The 20,202-nt window shown below is 37.6% G+C and overlaps 1 protein-coding gene across 7 annotated transcripts in view; it reads left to right on the forward strand.

Moving 5' to 3' along the window:
- Positions 1–20,202, forward strand: part of LOC150109855 (histone deacetylase 4-like) — a 579,471-nt gene that overhangs the window by 219,912 nt on the left and 339,357 nt on the right. For 6 of the 7 annotated variants that reach the window (XM_090397008.1, XM_090397036.1, XM_090397014.1 and 3 more), the window contains 5 exons: positions 2,700–2,817; positions 3,986–4,104; positions 7,882–8,007; positions 9,623–9,726; positions 13,601–13,720. In XM_090397008.1, coding sequence (XP_090253134.1) covers positions 2,700–2,817; positions 3,986–4,104; positions 7,882–8,007; positions 9,623–9,726; positions 13,601–13,720 — 587 coding nt within the window. The remainder of the gene's footprint in view (positions 1–2,699; positions 2,818–3,985; positions 4,105–7,881; positions 8,008–9,622; positions 9,727–13,600; positions 13,721–20,202) is intronic. The other variant, XM_090397040.1, reaches the window with a different exon arrangement.

Consider the following 20,202-nt stretch of genomic DNA (forward strand, 5'->3'; position numbering starts at 1 on the left):
AACACCCCACTATGTAATTGCTATTATTAGTTTCCACTTCACACCAGATGGCTTCAAACTCACTGCCCCCTGAAATATTGTTAGTAGTAGTACTACAATCATAGGTCTCAACAACATAGCTGGATTCAAGTCATCCTATATCATTAGCAGCATGCCCCCCCCCTTCTCTCCTACCTCTGTATCCTTCCTAAAAATAGTGTACCATTTACACTCTATACCAGTTAGGTCTGATTCTGATAGCCAGATCTTACTAATACCTACAATCTGAGGTCGCAACATGTTGACTAAGACAATAAACTCGACCTCAATTTGGGATACGTCTAGCGTTTGTACAGACATAATAATCTACTTGACCTGCGTATTCTTTTGTATACTCTTGTCTGCATGACACAGTTGGACAATTTGCAGATCTCTATTATTCTCTAATGCCTTACACATGTAGACATCTTTGCTCACGTTTGATGGATCCGAACCGGACAACACAAAGCCGAAATCGTTCTCTCCTCGTTAACATTTCCATGACCAAGCCCATTCTTGTCATTAGTACAGTTATATAACATTGTCGCATTCTAACCGTTCCTCTCGTTATAATTTAGTTTCCCTGATTCTCTGTGTTAGGTCTCATACCAGTTATTAGTTTTTCAAGATTCCTGATACCAAATGTATTCAAGCGTAGGCCCTCCCTTTCATACAAATCCAATCTTCCCTCAAACTCACTCCACACATCCAAAAACTCGTGTTCATTCCTTCTACACAGCCTACGCATCGAATCATTTTCCACCTCTTCTTCTTAATTCATTTTTTTTTATCATATCGACGTAAAATACTGACGATTTTCACTCTCGTCTGTTACAACAACATTTTCATGTCTTCTCATACCGAACTTATCGGCAGTTAAGATATTTTTGCAGAAAATGTAAACCGCGGAAAACGATATTCGCAAGAAGAAGAAATAAAGAAGCATAACCATGTGTAAACGACAGGTGACATTGAATGGGATCCCTTTATAACCGTCAGATACTTCTGAACCACATTCACTGTTTCCTGCTCCCACCTCTTATCTGTACGAGAGGGAACACAGTCTCCGGCTAAATATGGCCGAACTGTTCGGATTGTTTTTTTTGTTTTGTTTTTTTTAGTGTGGGAAAGTGAACCTGGTTATCAATATTTACTTGATAAGCAATACGTGGAGGAAGACGTTGTATGCATATTGTGAAGTCTGTTATCTTTGGAATCCACTTGTGATATCCATTGACTAATGCGTTCAAGGAAGGACAACACGCTTTATGAAATGTCTTAGGGATTTGTTGCCTCGAGCTCAGTTATGTCACGGAAACTTATTGCGAAATCTTGGTTTGTGAAACATGTTTGCTAATGAAGAAACGGAGATTTTTCTTTCATTGCATTGCCTGCTGAGAACTTGGCTCAGGAATGTGAATAGAAATGGTCCAGTGGATGAATGCATTCTTCCAACTCTTTTGGGTAGGAGAGGGGTGAGGGAAAATTAGCTCTTGTCTTAATCGTATGATAGTGTCAGATACGATTCATATTGAATTGGTGATTTGCACCATATATATACAACATACTACTTTACCCTTTTAGCAAGTTTATATACAGATAAAAATTTCTAATAAAAAAACAAACAAACCAATTTCTAGTAGAAAAGGTATAATCAATCATGAGGCTTTTAAAGCATTAAAAAAGCTATTTTTTACATTATTTTTCGATACTGTTGCAGTGCTTGAACGTCTAAATTTATTATATGAGACTAAAAGTGAATTTTTAAATCATGCTGATGAAACGTTTTTGCTATACAGAGCGTAGAGTGGCAAAAACATACTCTACAAGTTACTCAAATTCGTATTTATCAAACGCAAGAAGGAAATTATACTAAAATTATAATGAAACATTTTCAGGATTTTTCCTGCATTTGTATATGTCCATGAACTTTAAACTGGCCCGTTCCCGTCTCTTACATGACTATTGCTTTTCATTGACGTTCTAGATCAATCGCAATATCTCCCATTCCTCTGAATCATGTAGTAAATGCCTAAACAATTTCAAGCACTTTGTGATTGTTCACAAATTAAAATAAATTAAATGAAACCTGGTATTGGTTTTGATAAGTTGGTAGAATATTCTCGGTTGCAAATACCTCCTGGAGCCAAAGATTCATCTAGATCCATCATGAAACGTAATTCTTTGTGTTTCAGATCGATACGTGTAAAAGGTGGTAATTCGTCAAGTAGCGGAAATACGACGTGGAGTACAGATAAACTTCACTTAAGGAAGTGGTCGGGATACTTGTATTGGACGCGGCCAGTGGGAAAATATAAAGATGCCTTTAAGTCGCCTTCCCAGAAACAGCTGTGACGTGTCGCACGCGCGATACTTCAGTTCGTATTACGTGCGTCATTTTGAGACGCTGTGCTCGTTGATTTCACGAGGGAGAGCACTGGAGTGGGATTGTATGGGGAGGACAGGGAGGGGGAAAAATAATTCTGGGAGAATGCTTCTTGGTTTGTTATCAATGCCAAAATCCTGACCTTGTTACTTGACCATTTATTCTTCTTTTATTTTGTTTCTTTCTTTTTTTTTTTTTTTTTTTACTCAAATAATAAAGTATGACGATGACGTACACTTGAATGCTCTTGTGCAGTAATTTGAGAGTTTGACTAATCGTTTATTTCTGTTTATAGGTGCCATCGCTTCCTCAGAAGTCAAGCAACGACTACAGGAGTTCGTCCTTAGCAAGAAACAACGGGAGGCTGCTGCAGCAAACTGCACAAATAACTCGCCACCCAATTTCCGTAACTGGTACGTAACGTTTCTCCCCCCCCCCCCCTTCTCCCAATACAAATTATTTATATCGGGAGAGCTTGTGAAATATTTAAGTCAGAATTATCAATGAGAACACAACATCGTCCATGAGCTGCGGCCGTTTAAACAATTCTGATGCATTAAAAGACCAAAACGAGCTCTTCCAAACCTATATACACCTTTCTCAAGATTATTTGACACTTGCAATCAGAATAACAATTAAGTTGCGATATTAATTTATTCTTACGCACATGCATATAGTATTTGAAGCGGCTCTAGTTATTGGAAAAGTTTTTTCCCTTCCAGATGTAATGTCCTCATTGCTGTTTAAAAATCACCATCATGGCTCTATTGTTCTATTATTAACTAGGTTCTTCAAAAAATAATCAAATTTGATACGAAGAACTTGCAGCCGATCTAAGACATAAGATCCTTATTATAATTGATGCAAAAGGATTTAGCTGCCAATCCCGTTAGCAAGTGTATAATTGAGGATGTTTCTAGAGTGTTTAAAGTTAAGTTTTTAGAATGTTGAAGTATTTAAAATGTTTGTGGGTTGTTAAATGTTTACTATTGTTTCTGGCAAAAAAAAAAAAAAAAAAAAAACCCGTTGCTATACAACGAATCTGTTTAGCGTAGTTGAACGATGGACCATGGGCTCTTTCAAAGTGCAAGGAATCTTTATATGCCCTTTTTCACAGGTGAGTTAGCTGGTCTCCTATGTAGGCAGTGTGGTTTGCCTCGAGTCAAACTAGCTATAGAACACACCCAACTTATATACAGAAATATTGTGTTCTATGGCGGATCCCTTGGCGAGTCATAGTGTCATGTAATAATAATTTCATGGAAAAAGTAGCATATCTGACGTCATATCTCAAAGTACTAAATGTTTTATATACTGTATGTAACATTGATCATATATACACAAAAGTAGCATTTGCTTGGAGTCAAATTAATAATACTGGAAGGGTCCAAAAATACCAAGTATTTTTGGGATTGATATTATGTAATTAAAAAATAAAAATAATGAATTAATAATATATTAATAGATGACCCTGTCCTATATATAATTTCAGATGCAAGAACTGTAATTTCCTTAACATAAAGTTAATCTCTTTTTATTTATTGTCTTTTTTCTTTTCTTTTTTTTCCTCTCTACTTTTAGGTCTCGAAAACACAGCTCACTTGACCAGGCATCTCCGCCCTCCACGAGCTCTATCTCACCGCGTTGCAAGCATCCTCTTCTTAGTAAATATGACGATGATTTCCCTTTAAGGAAAACAGGTAATCTCAGATATGAGTGGCTATGGTTAAACTTTCGTGCAGGTACTTCTATTTGCATGAATGTCTCAATTGTTTCCATTCAAAATATGCTTTACTATAATTTGTACGTTGGCTTATAACTGAATGCATCTATTCGTATTCATTCCACCTTTTTTTATCGTTGCATTATTTTCTTCCCAAGAGAATGGGGAAAATACCATTTGAATATGTATTTGGTTGCTAAGGGAAAACTGTTTCGGTGTTTATTTTGTGGAGAAATAATTATTCTCGTCACCTACACAAATTTTAAGTAATTAATGAATTTCCTTTTGTCAGACTAAAGAGCTCGAGTTTAAAAAGTTATCTTCGGCTTATTCTTGAGGCGCTTAAAAATATTCTTCCGTTTCCTAACTGAATTCTGAACAGCGATCTCTATATGTAATGTCCTCATTTACCTGCCGAAGATGTTGAAATGATTTCTAGTACAGTATTATTGGAATTCTGATCGGTAAAAAACTATATATATATTAAGTATAAGGACTTCTTCATTTGTCCTTTCTGATTAAGCTGCAGTTAACGAAGGCAAGCGAATAAACTAAAATTGAAGTCGGCAACAACCCTCAATCTTACTTGATTTATTGACGAATCGTGACTAGGGAGTCCACTAATTGTTATAATGCCCATTGCTAATAGATGGTATTCGTTAACTGTATGTTATCACGGATGACTAGCTACAATTGTTTTTTCGTGAATGTGATGGTAAGACAGTTATCGTTCATGCCGCAAGCCATCTTGTCCAGCGTTGTTTTTAATCAAGCATCCTGGATTAAAGCAGCAACATCTTGCACTTTTTGAAAATATTTTGGTTTTTATTGCTAAAATCATTAATTAACCGTTTTTTTTTTTTTTTTTATTTCTTCCTCCTGTCAACTCCATAAAAGGTGGAAAATCTTCCGAAATATAATAACGCTTATTTTTAACTGCAGTAAAATATATTTTTCTATCAGGTTACCTTTTGGCATTGTTATATTTCTAGTTGAAAAAAAAAAAAAAAAGTTTTTTGCTGTTATTAACACATCAAGTTTATGTATATATTTATACTAACCAACATCCTTGTTCGTATGTGCCTGTGTTAACAATTCTGAACCATTCCTAAATAATATCAAAATTATCTTCTGATGTCATCTGCTAAAATTGCTCAAGGACTGTGATGGGCCTTTTTACGGGTAATACAGAATTCAAGGGATGTCTTTCACAAGATAACACTTGACTCGTAATAGCGAATGAATAGTCAAATGATTGGAGAAACTCTTGATCTTCCAAAGATTTTTCAGTTAATGCTGGTGTACCCTAGAGTTCAGTGCTGCCATCTACACTTCTTATACATCTTCTTCTTCGCGTTATTCCCGCTTCCTATGCAGGGTCCGCGTGTTACTTAGATGCGACTACTTGTTAGTACTACTCCCAACCGACCCGTCGCCTGGTCTGCCCCTGGGAGGGATATATTTTTGACTGTAAAGGTGTATATTCACGGGACCGGTTTGCCTGTTTGCGGGATGAAAAACGCCTGTTAAACTGGCGGAAAAAACCCTACTGACCGCGCCCAAGACCGGCTAACTTGGCTATGCCTGAGGAAGATCCTCAAATTCCTCACGTCTACAACGGGAATCGAACCTGGGACACTTCTTCCCCAGGCATATGGTTGCGAAGCGCAAAGCCACTAGGCTAACCGCGCGGTCACTCTTCTTATACATCAATAATTTTAATCGTTTTGCCTGTAATAACTCGCCTTCAAGAACTCTGTGACCCATGCCTTGCCATTCTTAAATCGGACGAGAACAACCTCGTTAATTTTTGATCCCACCAAAACGCAATCCAATTTCATTTTCAGATTTAAAAAAAAATATATATATCATCTCTATGGCAGCTCTTGTTTTCCAGCCTCTTCATCGGTGGCTGCTATAATTAGTGATGGACATGGGCCGGCTATCTCTGATTGGCTACCGGCCCCGTGAACATACAGTCTCCACTCAGTCTCCAAAAGCTAAATAGGATATAAAGGCCTCGCCTACTCCCTATAACGAAATAAAAGGCTTTAGCTGATTTTAGCATACGAGCACCTGCTGGTCAGCACGCATATACAGTTCAATTCTAAACTCATTTGAACCAACTTTTCATCCTCTGCATTCATGTCCTTAAACTTTTTGGAATATTCTTCCCAGTATTCTTTTTCTCAATTATTACAACCTTCAGGTCTTCGTCAAAAAACTTCGCACTCAATAGCTGTTTGATCTGTATACTTTCAGCATAAAACAGAGTTGACTACTCACCCTCACGGTGAACATGCAGTTGCACAGATAATGCATTCCCATGGTTCTTTGCCTCATAGTTAGTTCTAAATAATTCCTTCAGGAATAAAGTCCGTGTAGTTTATTTTCGAACTACGTGCATGCACAAACATGTTTACCTTCTCTTATAAACGAAAGTACACTGCCCAGTACATCTTGTCTTTTCACTCCAAATGCACAATCTAGAGCTTAACTGCTGAAATTTATAATCGAATGCACATTTTAGCTGAAGAATTCAAGTTTTTTAACCCAACATAGCCAAACAAAACATTCATATTTAAACGATTTATATGATAATGCTGATTTAAGCCTCATAACACATGTTGTTGTTGTTCATGCTTTTCTTCGCTTAAAATCTGAAATGAACTAGCTCAGATCAGTTTGAGAGGCATTCAAAATCGTCCCAAGGGCGTGATTTTATCTGTTGGCATTTAAAGTTATCTTGAGTGATGAAAAGTGGAGTAGTTTTTCTGTAACAACCTCTTGAATTTGTGGAAAATATGCTCTGTAGGTTATGAGATATTTACCTATCAGAAAATAGAACTATACATATGCTAAAATTTGTCCATTTTTCTGAATACATATATGTTTATTAATTTAATTTAAATCACTTAAACACCGAGAATAATAAAAAATAAGGTTTAATAAGGACACTACTAGTTTCGTTGCTAATCCGACTTCTTCATGTGTCAAAGTACAAAGAATTATACAAAATAATTCGACAGAAACATTACATATTAACAACAACAGATCTACTAAAAACCGTAGCTACTACAGATTTGTTGTTGTTAATATGTAATGTTTCTGTCGAATTATTTTGTATAATTCTTTGTACTTTGACACCTGAAGAAGTCAGATTACCAACGAAACTAGTAGTGTCCTCATTAAACCTTATTCTTTATTAATCTCGGTGTTTAAGTGAATTAAATTAATAAACATGTTGTTAAACCGAGTAAATCTGCATACGAATATATATATTAGAATATCTTAATGATAAATAGCAAAGATAAGCCACGGTTATCAAGAATACTAAGTTAATATCAGTGCAAATGGAAAAGGAAAAACTGATTTTGCAATGATGCAAGACTCTGTATGACGAAGAAATGATAAAACATATTTTTAGGAGTTGTCTGCTAGTGAAATACTCTCAATCATTGTTTCTTTGAATTCAGTCAGAGATCTTGCTCCGAGAAATAACTTCCTTCGATGAAAGTTGACCTTCACGAATGCATGTAAACAACACGCCATCTTTGAATTAAGGATTAAAACCAATTTTCTTCCTCAAATGAAGGAAATAAGCATTCACACCGTAGCCTTATTTGCAGTATCATTATCGATAATAACACAGGCTCATACGTTTTTCATATAACCTTGATTTTTGTCAATAATATTCAGTTTGACTGCGATTATGTCTGATACCTTGCTCGCCTTTTGTCCTCTTTCTCTCTAGCTTCCGAACCTAATCTTAAAGTGCGTTCTGTGCTGAAACAGAAGGTAATTGAAAGACGCAGCAGCCCGTTATTGAGACGTAAAGATAAAGGCCCTATTCCGTCGAAGAGGAGGCCTCCTCTTACAAGTACGGCCAAATCTCATTTACTTATTTGGTTTGCATTTAGTGTGCTTGTTTCGATGTCTGCATGATAAACAAGTTGCATGACTAGAGTGCTAGTGTATTGTTTGTAACTACTAATTATGCTTATCGATGTGTATACAGTTCACCATTCTTTTATTCTAGGAAATGCGTTTAAGCAAGTATACTAATAAATCATAATATTCGTCCTCCCTCTAATTTTTGTTGCCTTTCTGTTGGTGCAAGAAACGGTATATGTTATCTCGAAGAAATAAGCGTCTTGGTGTTTTATAACAACTGTTATTCTGATTTTAACGCTGTTTTTAAATACCCTTTACAATCAGAGAACCATTGGGAAAAACGAACAGCATTCAAGTCCATGCACCAGAATTATGCTTTGCTTGTAGAATAATATGAAGGAATGCAATATATGGAATATAACCATTTCAAACTCTTAACGACGATTCTTCTATAAGACAAGGTTCACAATGAGTAGTATTCGTCCTTATGCTATTTGGGACATCTCAATAGTTTTGCACACTACTGTTCATGAACTGAAGGTTATACTGATCTAGAGTATAATGCTCCATTCTATCATTGCTACCCAACGTTTTTTTGGTAAGGCTGGTATTTCTCAGTAAATTTTTTTGTTGATGTGCTTGAGGTCACCTTAACAGAAACCTTGTAAGTGGTGGTAAAACTTTTCCCATGGTATGGTTCTTTCCGCTAAGGAAATAGATCGAAGTCTAGGAAAAAAAAAAAACTACTGCACAGGGTGATGGAATAGGATGCGGAAGCACTTGTCATCCATACGATCAGATATTTCCCGTGAAACATATGGCCTTGCATCGTCATGCAGAATGTGAGATGTCCAACCTGAGTCGCATTCTTCCTCCGCCATCGAAGTCTTATTTCGCGGAATAAGAACGCCGGAGCCAGGAAAAGAGCACACAATATTTTTACTCTGAGGCTTTTACTCAGAAAATTGTTATATTATCCCATTCGCAACACATACATGTACAGAACTCTTGGAATTTGCTCTACGATATATCGCCAAATAGTCTGCAATTTTGATATAATTATGCAGTTATGAATCTTTTACATTTTCTCATCTCGATTTACAGTAGCTGATACATGCAATATAAAATCTTGTCTCGTGAAAATTTACTCGTAAAGTATCTTTTTTTTCTGTCTAACGTGCAATTGAGAATAAAAATTTATACCGTGAAAACAAATTCGTTAATTAATATGAAATATTCCCAAGAGAATCTGAATAATCATCTGGATGACTAATCGGCAAGAAAGATTGTTACATCTGTAACAGTATTTTATGTTATTAATAATCAGAGAAAAGTATAATAAAAAAAACCTATTTTATTGCAATAGTTGTGTAAATGCATATTTTATCTGTTGTAATTCGTTAAAAAATTTAAGTTCTGTATAATTTTGATATAAAGGCTGTATATACAGGGTGGCCTAGAATTAACGGATCAGTTGTTAGAATAAACCATTAAAATTTTTACTATTATTATTATTGATTGATTTTCTATTATTGTGTGCCTAAAATATTTTCCTCATTCTCTTGTTGTAAATGTCATCTGATATGTTCCGAACATTGCAGCAGATGGATGTTCTAGCAGACCAGATTCAGGACCGAATTCGCCTCAAACTGGAAGCAGTATACCTTCTGTTCAGTCCAGCAATGGAAGTACACCTATTCAAGAGGTAATTTCTTTATTTTCATGAGATTCTGCTTGCTGTGTTATTTTAAATAAAGATTGCATCTCACCGAAGAGTACTGAACGTCTGAAGTGTGATTCACATGGTTCAACTTCGCCAGCAAATGGAAAATAGTTCATTCTCACTCTTGAATTGAAACACTGTTTTATTATTTTAATTTTAAGACATGCTAAAAATTAAGCAGTTACATATCATTCCTCTTCCCCCCCCCCAACACACACTCGTGCTTGAGTTTTTGCCATCTGCTTTTTTTTCTCATCCTCTTTTTGATTGATAGTTACATTCCATGGTTCTCATGGTTGGGATTTGCATTTTAAAAAGATCTTTCCGACTACTACATAACTTTGAGCAAATTGGAATGGATATGAGGCTGTGGCATGGATAGGGAGGTGGCTGATAGACGTCAGAGTGGAATCAAAGCGAATGAGGGTGGCTAGTGGAGTGCCCTATAGCTCTGTACTATAACCACTACTCTTTAATTTGTACATTATTGATATAGCAGAAGATTTAAGTGGGGGGGTATTCAGTTGTTTGCTGAAGATGCAAAACTAGGTAGCGAAATAGTTGATAAAGGTGATGTAGATATCTTACAAGATGATTTAAATAAATTAGCAGCGTGGGCAAAGGACAGCGGTTGTCAATTGTAAAATGTAAAGTAATGCACTCCAGAATAAAAAGATTACACGCTTCGTATCATATTGATGGTACTAGTTTACAGAAATTGAGGCTACTGATTTGGGGGTGATGATAAATCGAGATTTGAAATTCAGAGGACATTTTGCGAGAGTTGACAAAATAGCTCAGAGGATTACTTGGATGCTGAAAAACACATCGACAAGTTATGGTAGGAAGGTTAATTTCCCTCTTTATGAAGCTATGATTCAGCCACCTGCATTTCTTGGTGATCCAGAAGTGGAAGAAAGGATTCAGAGACGATTGACCAAGCCGGTGACGGGACTGTGGAATATTCCCTATGATTAGGTAAATTGAGGGTTTACAGGTTGCAAGGTTTAACTGATAGGCAAAGGAGAGGGGATTTATAGAATCCCTTTAGAAACTAAAGTTACTAAAGGGATTCTATAAAGATGGACACAGAAGCAATTTTTCAATACATTCTGTGAGAGTGTGGTTTGTAAGGGTGTGCAGACTAGATTCTTTACTTGGAGAGTGGTGAAGGAGTGGAATGGATTGCCAGAGGTGGTTGTGAGCGCCCCAACAGTTATTAGGTTTAAGGAGATGTAAGATGGGTATTATGTTAATGGATAGTGTGGGTCTCTCGTGAAGAGTCTTGACTGCATGGAGTGCCCATATAAATAATAACACAATATACTTGAATTAATGCTTAGATAAGATTACGTCGGAAGCCTGCTCTGGAACACAAGCATGCAACTATGCAACTTTCTTTCAGGCTAGTTCAGCGGGGGGGGGGGGATTAGAACCCACAACCTGTTGATTGATTGAAGAGTGGATGCACTAATCATTGGGTCAACCAGGCCGGCGAAATGCAAACTGGAGTATAAGAAATTTTTCTACAATGTCTTACAGAAAATCGCGTATCATAAACCCTTAAGATATTTGTAAAAAAAACATAAAAAAAAGCTTTCTTAATTAAAGAAAAAATTAATAAATTCCTGTAATTGTGCAGATGTACCTCTTAAAATGATTTTAGGTCATCGCACTTATTTTTTTTTCCTTTCCGCGTCCTCTTCTCAGGGACAAACCACAAAACAACTTGACACAATGATTCTTTAGTGAAACGGTCTAATAATTACAAACGCCACTCCCTGGAAGTACGGAGAGGGAATTTGAGGTTAAAGAAAGCTACCGATGCAACGAGTGGAGTCGGAAAGTAGGTATTCTTAAATATCAACACAACTTAAAATAACTCCCTCCCCTTCTTGTTGGGATGGATATAGTATAAAGAGGGTTGCTTTCGAAGTGGGAATTGCGAGGAGCATTCTTCATGTATCATAGTGATGCCTAAAGGAACAAAAAAAAAAAATCAAAGTGTAACCAAAGTGAAAATACTATGGCTTCGGCTATAACTCCAGCAATAATTCCATAACTTCACGACAGCCTCGTAGCAAAGCTGTGAAGCTAGTGTATTACGCCTGTTAGTAAGTATGGTTATTCTGGCCGATTTGCCTATCTTGGGGGAATGAAAATACCGAGTTTCAGGGAGGGAAAAACCTTTTCAAGCTTATGAGGCCGACTAACTACTTTCAATTGTGAAAAGTTCTTATAAAGGTTCTCATCCTACTTTGGATTCAAACACAGGTTTTACTAACTCAGGTGCATTGCCGATATCGAGTGTGGCTACGAAGGCTCTCCGCAAAGAATAGTATGAAATATGCTTGTATTTAATCCTCTACATTCATTTCTTTGTGGTGCAATACTTCCCTCTTGGCCCGTCTCTGTCTCAAAATAGTTCTCAAACCTTTACGATTCTTACATTTTTAATGTTATAACTCCGTGATATATTACTAATATAAAGTAAACGTTGCCTCGGAGGTTGACAGAGTGTAGCGTCCAGGTTTAAAAGAAAAAACATCCAAAGCGGAATCATTGTTTCTTATTAACAGCAGCTTTGTATGTCATTACACTTCATTCACTCTCTGGTTACTTCGAGCACTTTCAGCATCTTTAAAGATGGTACAAAATACCAGCGATAAAATCAAAGCAAACGCAACAGGAAGTATGAAGTTCGTTTCATATTAACCACTGGGTTTGCTTGGGAATGTATATCAGTGGTAGGTGAATTTCATCACCTGGTGTGATACAACCGCTCTATTTCTTAGACGTCTGAAGTAGCTTAAGTTCCATGTTTAGTCTCTAGAGGAAAGTTTCTGAATTATCTAACCCTTAATCCACCCAGGGTACTATGGGTTTGCAATCTTTCGTTGGTGGAATTCGCACAAAGAATAATGAACAAGCATGCCGCCTGTTTCCACCACTAATTGAAAATGGAATGAAAAAGGATGAAAAGAACTCGATCATAACAGAAAACTGAAATTCCTGTTAGTTTTTCAGTTGTATTGAAACTCTTTTCTCCCCTTCCCCGACTTTCACAAGAAAATTTCAGTGGACTGGTGAAATCTCTCAATTCCACACACACTGCAGGGTTTACTAGATAGTACTTGAACGCTACAGCTATGACAAAGTTAAAGAAAGCTAGCATTGTTTATTTGGGAAAAGATAAATGCAAGAGTTCTGTCTTGAGCAAGGAATTCATTGGTAATTTAGCTGCAATAGATAAACAATCTGTTTCGAAAGGGATTATTTCCACCTGAAACACAATTCTTTACGCGCCTGTAGAAAGCCAGTGTTGATCTCTGCATGTTGGCAAAAAAATTCCCCCCATTGTGTATCTCAGCTTTTGGTCACCTGTTTCAGTGCCACTCATCGAAATATGAGTAAATCAGTTAAAAAAAAAAAAAAGAAAAAGAAAACCAGTCATCTGGTTTTCTTTTAAATCCCTACAGCTGGATTAAGCAAATATAATGCAAATTACAAGGAGAGATATTTGTGGAGTGATCGTTGGCGGATTGAACTGACACAAGTTTTGAAATTTTGGTAATTACCTCGCTGGCCTCCTACACGGAGTCATCAGGTTTTTAAAAAGAACGCAAACGTCTTAAATGCACTAGTCTACACTTAAGTTCACTTGTCTTTCTGAAGGCCCTGCTCTTTTTAGCAATAAATAGAAACATTTAAAGTAATGTTTTTTTCTGATTGCATTTATTTTTGTTTGCGAATTTTATTTCTCTTATCCATTTTGGGAATTACAAACCTTTCTCTATGCTCTTTCTGCTAAGATATTTTAAGCTTATCTCACTCGCCTTTACTCCGTTTCCTGTAGGAACCTATCGCCTCGCCATTCAACCCTGTAAACCAAGGAAACGATATGGCCTTGTACTCATCTCCTTCCATGCCAAACATTTCCCTTGGGAGGCCACCGGTTCCCACTACTACTACAGCCGTAAGTATTACTCGTATTTTGTTTCTTATCTGCATCATATAAACAACAAATCGATTAAATGTATTTGAAATGAATACAGGAAATATTCATTTCAAATATTCATTTAAAAAATAAATTTTGATTTTCAAAAAGTATCAGTTTTGTCTGTGGATTATGTTGCAATATTTGCATAACTATTCTCCTTGTGCGCTGCTAAAACGATGCCATAGGAGGAGTTAATGCTTTAATTATTCGTTAATTATAAAATAAACATTGAAAGTCCACGAACACTGGTAATTTGAGAAGTCATAATAATTTAATGCTAATAACCTTTAATTAGTTAGTCACCTTTTACGTTGTTTGCTGTTGCATGTTATCGTAAGTTTATTAAGCCGAAGATAATAGCTAATGATATAAAATAACGCAGATTTGCATGTCTGGAATGGCTTAGGACAATAACATTTAGTGTAGATTTTGTTAACAAAAGATTGAATATGATCTCATCACGAATTTTCGATTTGGTATTTTTTTTCGAAGTAATGACCTCCTATTGCCTTGTCCCTCACGTTGGCCTGGACAGGATCCTGGTTACTAACCTTTTACAGTTCTGGCCAAAGCAATAGAAGGTAATTTCTAATTGCCTCGCTGTGCATGGCCACAGTGGGATTCGAAAGTAAATAAAACTGATCAGGCAAAATTTTGACGGACGTATTTTTTACTTTAGATAGTGTATCTGCTCTTCATCTTAGCGGGCTGTAGGTTCGAATCCCACCGTGGCCATTGATGTTTTGTTGATTGTCTTTTAATGGTAGATTAATTTCGCCATCCGGTGTGAGACCACCTTGCTTATTGAAGGTGTGTGTGTGTGTGTGTGTGTGGAATACGGATTCTGAATTATCTAATCCTTAGTCCACCTGTTGTACTAATATACTATGTTTACAACCACTCATGGATGGGATTCATATAAATAAAAGGAGGGAGCATTTACAAACTTCATAAAATTTCCTTTTAATTAATGAACAAGAAATTGTATATTTTTATCCTTGTTTTATCTTAGTGTAAGGAAACCCATTTTCTCCCCACCCCCTTATACTAATTGTAGTGACTCTCTCTGGCCGAACCTATACATTTTGTCCAAAAATGTAGCGAACGGCGATCACGAAGATCGAAAACTTGCGAAAGTTGCATACACTATCATTTACCAATAATTGTCCGGACACCCCCTGTTATTTGAAGTTGTTGAACATTCCAAGTCTATTAATAACATAAAAACAGGTGTACGGATAGTAGGAAGCTGTATATCATCGTAGCAGTTGAATACAGGTGGTATGGCAACATGGCAGGAACTCAATGACTTCGAGAGAGGTGTCATCGTGGGCTGTCACATTGGCGGCATGTCCATACGTGTCATTGCCGATCAACGGTTGGCAATGTGATCAACAAATGGGGACGTTCTAGCATCACCAGTGCAGGACAACACCCAGGGCGACTGCCGAAAATGATTAACACGGACAGCAGGGTGTTAAAAACGGGTGGCACGCAAAAACCGGCTACAACTGACACAGACTGAGTTCCAGAGAGCTAGTACCACCATGGTGAACACTAGTACTGTACGAAAAGAACTCCACTTGCTAGGTTTCCACGGAAGAGCATAGGCACACAAGCCGAATATCACAACAACAAACAAGGCAGCTGTTATGGCCTGGTGCAAAGAATCTGAACTAGCAATTGACTAGTGAAAACGGTACTCGCAACTACCTTGTCCATTGTATTGCATAGTTGTAGTGAAGAGCCTCCTAATGCCTTAGCGTACGATGTAATGCAGCATTTGAGATTTGATTCCATCTTTTTTTTTCTTTTTTTTTTTTTTTTTCAGAAACTTTTCGGCAAATGCACCACTTGGTGGGGCATTTGCCGAAACTACAATATTCTGATAAAGCGAATTTGGAATAACTGGAATTTTCCAGGCATAAACATTTATAAACTGAATTCCATTAAACGCAGAAATAGGTATGTAATACCTAAAATCAGGTTAGTTATATAAATTACGCTAGTTTATAATTAACTGCCAGGTTTTCCAGAAACATGAGCAATTTATAATTTAATAACTTTTTTTCTATGTGGCTTAAACCCACGAAAAGTTTATTTGCAAGTACATTCGAATACGGTAATCTATAGCTCATCGCAATAATAATCTCCCTCTGTTCTATGATTGTAACTGTTTAGCAAATAAGTTATTTCACTTAAATAAAAATTTAATAGTTTTATTATATGAGTAAAGTGGATATTAGATCCAGCATTATTTCAAAGCCGAATGTAGAAACTATGAAAGTTTCGTAAAAAAAAGTTGACCAGAGTTTACGGGAATACTCGCCTGGATTCGCGAGTTGCCTTAACGCGGCAACTTTATCTTCCTTACTGCTAATATACCTTATATATACCTTCTGGCAATTTAATAGCTTCCTTTAGATCCCCCCCCCCCCCTTAAAAAATCCTCGATGCATCGCCGATTGCCAAGTTTTCACTCGTACTTTGCGAACGAGCTACAACGTTTTCGTGGACTGGAACGCTATTTTGCTTCACTTCTTATTCTCGGCGGCCATTTGATTTCGGACTACTTCTATAAGAATCAAAAACGAATGGATTTGATCACAAGGTTCTGACGATTCTTTTTAATCAAAGAAAAATTAAAATTGTTTTCCAGAACGACTTTCTTAATGGGCATTTTCAATGTGTTATGGCAAATATTTTATTGCATTCTGGGCAACTGAATATGAAGTTTTTTCCGTAAACTTAAAAAAAATCCACCTTAAAACCCACACTTTCAGAAAATAACATTGCGTTAGATTAAGCGACCACTTGACGGAGGCGCATGTTTGCCCTCACTGGGTGACGTTCAAAATTCGTGCTAGTCATCTTAAGCCAGCTATTTGTATGTAGTAATTGGCTGCCTTTCGGTCTCCAAAAGTTTTATATAGCAATCAAACGCATCGGCTACTCCTCATAAGGGATAAAAGACTAAGTCTAATTAGGGGTTAGACTTAGTCCCACATTTGTTCTTGGTTTTTGGGTCTACTCGCATGCTATTCTTCCATACTTTAAGGGAAGTTTATGGGTAAATGCACGTTTGCTTTAAAATATCCGGATAATATATTATCCAGATGAAACTTATCTGGATAATATTCAGATACGTTTCACCATCTTTGCTCCATGTGGACCAATGCTGGCTGCGACTGGGACACCTTGGTGCACTTCAAACTTGCCATCAACCAAAAAAAATGGTAGAATGGAGGCCAAGAACGTGCCTACCTCTACATCGTGCCTCCCTCTAGACGTCTACAAAGAAAGGAGCTGGTTGATAGCCAGCCAATGCGAAGGAATGTCATGTGATAACATCATCCTGAAAATCGATGTCGAAATAGACAGAAAAGCAAAGGCAAGTGGAGGGAAGTTTCAACATCTGAACATACCTGTGCTCGGAATATAGGCATTCGGCTGTCTTTTACAACAGGCTCTCTTTTCAGCAAGGAGCCAACCATTATCAACATCATGGAAGGAGGTAACATTACCACCACATTTGACATCCTTCAAGCCTTCCAGAGGCATTATAGTTGGACAGACGGATCATGTGCCTCTGTTTTTATGGAACTACACGACGTTTCCTGATGATCGATAAACAGATTGGATGACCAGAAATTTAAGTCCATCCGGTGCTTTCCTCCCATCTTCTGCATTTCAGGGGAAGGTATGGTTAAATTCACACTCCTTTTATTGTAACAGCAAGTGGTATTCCCAACATCTGTAAGTCCATTTCAAGTTCTGGTTCTTGGTCTTCCACACAGGTCAGCTGGGATGCTAACCTATGTAGCGAGGGCCAACTCTAGTCGGCATTTAGTCATCTTAAGCCAGCTATTTGTATGTAGTAATTGACTGCCTTTCAGTCTCCAAAAGTTTTATATAGCGATCAAACGCCATCGACTACTCCTCATGAGGGATAAAACACCAAGTCTAATTAGGGTTTAGACTTAGTCCCACATTTGTTCTTGGTTTGGGTTGATCACCTAGGCACCGATTGCCTACATGGTCATCCGGCAGACCGCTGACACCGACCGCAGAAGAGTTAAACATCTGATAGCATAGAGTTTAAGGGGGGGGGGGAATACTGTGGCCTCTTTAAGTAGGCCGAGGATAAGTTTCCTTTACTCTTTCACGGAACTGACGGATTTTGAAAGAGACGTTGTGATAGGATACAGTGTTGCAGGTCCATCTGTTCAGCAAATTGGGCCATACCAGATCAACAATCAGTCATACGATACTGAGATGGAAATGATGAGAGTCCACTGCAGTGGACAACTCGCCACACTCAGTGAATATTACCGTAGGGATAATATGTCACTAAGGATAATATGTAAAAACTGCCATTCGCCGGCCGACACGTTGAATGTGGAGTTCCGGGCATTTAACGGAACATGAATCTGCACAAAGTATTCATAACTGAAGCTCACAACGAGGATTTCCTTGACAGGGCCGCAATATGCATATCCCAAACCAACATGCAACGTAGTCTTTAGTGGTTTCAAGAACATGTAAGAACAAGAAAAACTGCAAAGTATACTTTATTTGATCACAAAAGAAACGAAGAAATTATGCAAGAATTAAACCAAGAATCAGTAATAGAAAAAATTAAATAAAAAAATATAAACATAAATGGATGGAACATGTTGAAAGAATGAAAATAGAAAGATTACTAAAACAAGCCATTAGGAAAAAGAAAACCAGGACGTCCTCTTAAACGGTGACTTCTAAGGCTGGAACAGGCCACGCTAGGCCTAAATCCTTAATATTGATTATTATTATTACGGGCGACTCCAGGGAATCCTTAGACGCCCTAAACATCATGTCCACACAACTATATGACATTCTCACAGTATCTATCATACTTTGCCTTGAACTTACTCACTGTCATAGCACCCTCAACAGACTCTGGCAGCTAATTCCACTCATTTACAACTCTAAAAGTATAGAACCCATCTCTAACACCCTTGCTAACCACACTCCTGCCCAGCTTCCATAGGTGTCCCCTAGTTCTCCCACCACCAGTCCTGATCTCAAAAACATCCCTTGAATTAATCCTATAAAAACCCTTTAGCAATTTGAATGTCTCAATTATATCTCCCCTTTTCCGCCTATCAACTAATTTCTGCAACCCACAAATCTTCAACCTGTTCTCATAAGGTTCATTCCATAGACCTGCTATCATCTTGGTCACTCACCTCTGGATCCTCTCCACCACCTCCTCCTCATCAAGAAGAAACCTAGGTGACCAAATCTGGACACAGTAGTCGAGATGAGGTCTTATGAAGGCTCGGTAGAGAGGTACAATAACTTGCTTGTCTCTGCTCGTCAAAGTATTTTTCAACAACCAAGTGAGTTGATGAGCTGACTTAGCCACTTTTGCAATGTTTCCCCTCAATTTCATCTCCCTATCCACCAACACTCCCACCTCCCTGGCCTCATCAATCTCCTGGAGTACAGTTTCACCAATGTGGTATACTACTGCTAATCTTTTCACCCAAAATGCATAACCTTTCATTTTGTCACATTAAATTGACATCCATTCTCCTTAGCCCAGAACTCCAATCTATCCAAGTCGCAACATTTTGACATCTTCTGCATTCACTATTGCCCTACCCAACTTTGCATCATCAGCGAACAAATGAACTGTTCCTCTCAGATCCTTTCCTATATTGTTAATGAACAAATTAAACAGCAGTGGTCCAAGAACAGAACACTGCGGCACAGGCCGTCTTTTCGACTCTACTCCTGAATAAACTACTCTCTGATATCTCTCCATCAACCACCCACCTATCCATCTCACCAATCCTATATCCATTCCCATATGTTGTAGTTTGCGATTAGAATTCCATGGGGTATCCTGTAAAATGCCTTAGCCAGGTCAGCAGTATCATTGTAAACCCATTACCCTTACCAGTTCAGCCGTCACTGTGTTATAAAACTTGAGCAAGTTACTGAGGCATGATCTACTCTTCACAGAGCCATGCTGTACCCCCGTACAGTATCTCATTTTCATCAATTTCCCTTGACTACTTTCTCCAAGAAGTCGTTGCCTACCTTGACAACGACTCCTGATATGCTGATCAGTCGGTAATTTGCAACAGTAGTCTTGGATCCTCCTTTATGCAGTGGAACTATTTTCCCCTCTTTCCACGCCTTCGGGAGTAAACCAGACCCGACACTCAGATTAAACAACATGGTCAAGGGCACTGATAATTCTTTAGCCGCTTCACGTAAGATCCGTGCCGGTATACCATCCAATCCCACAGATGTATTCACATTAAGGTTCTGTAATAGACTATTCACCTCCACTTCATTCATCACAATTCCCGTATAAACTAATAGTTCCTTAATTTTTTCAATGTCACCACCTGGATGATATATTCTTGCAAAGTGCTCGCTCAGTAATTCCACTATATCGACTGATT

The sequence above is a fragment of the Typopeltis vanoorti genome, chromosome 1 (genome assembly GCF_054136105.1).
Source record: "Typopeltis vanoorti isolate ZY-2024b chromosome 1, IOZ_Tvanoo_1.0, whole genome shotgun sequence".
Lineage (NCBI taxonomy): Eukaryota > Metazoa > Arthropoda > Arachnida > Uropygi > Thelyphonidae > Typopeltis > Typopeltis vanoorti.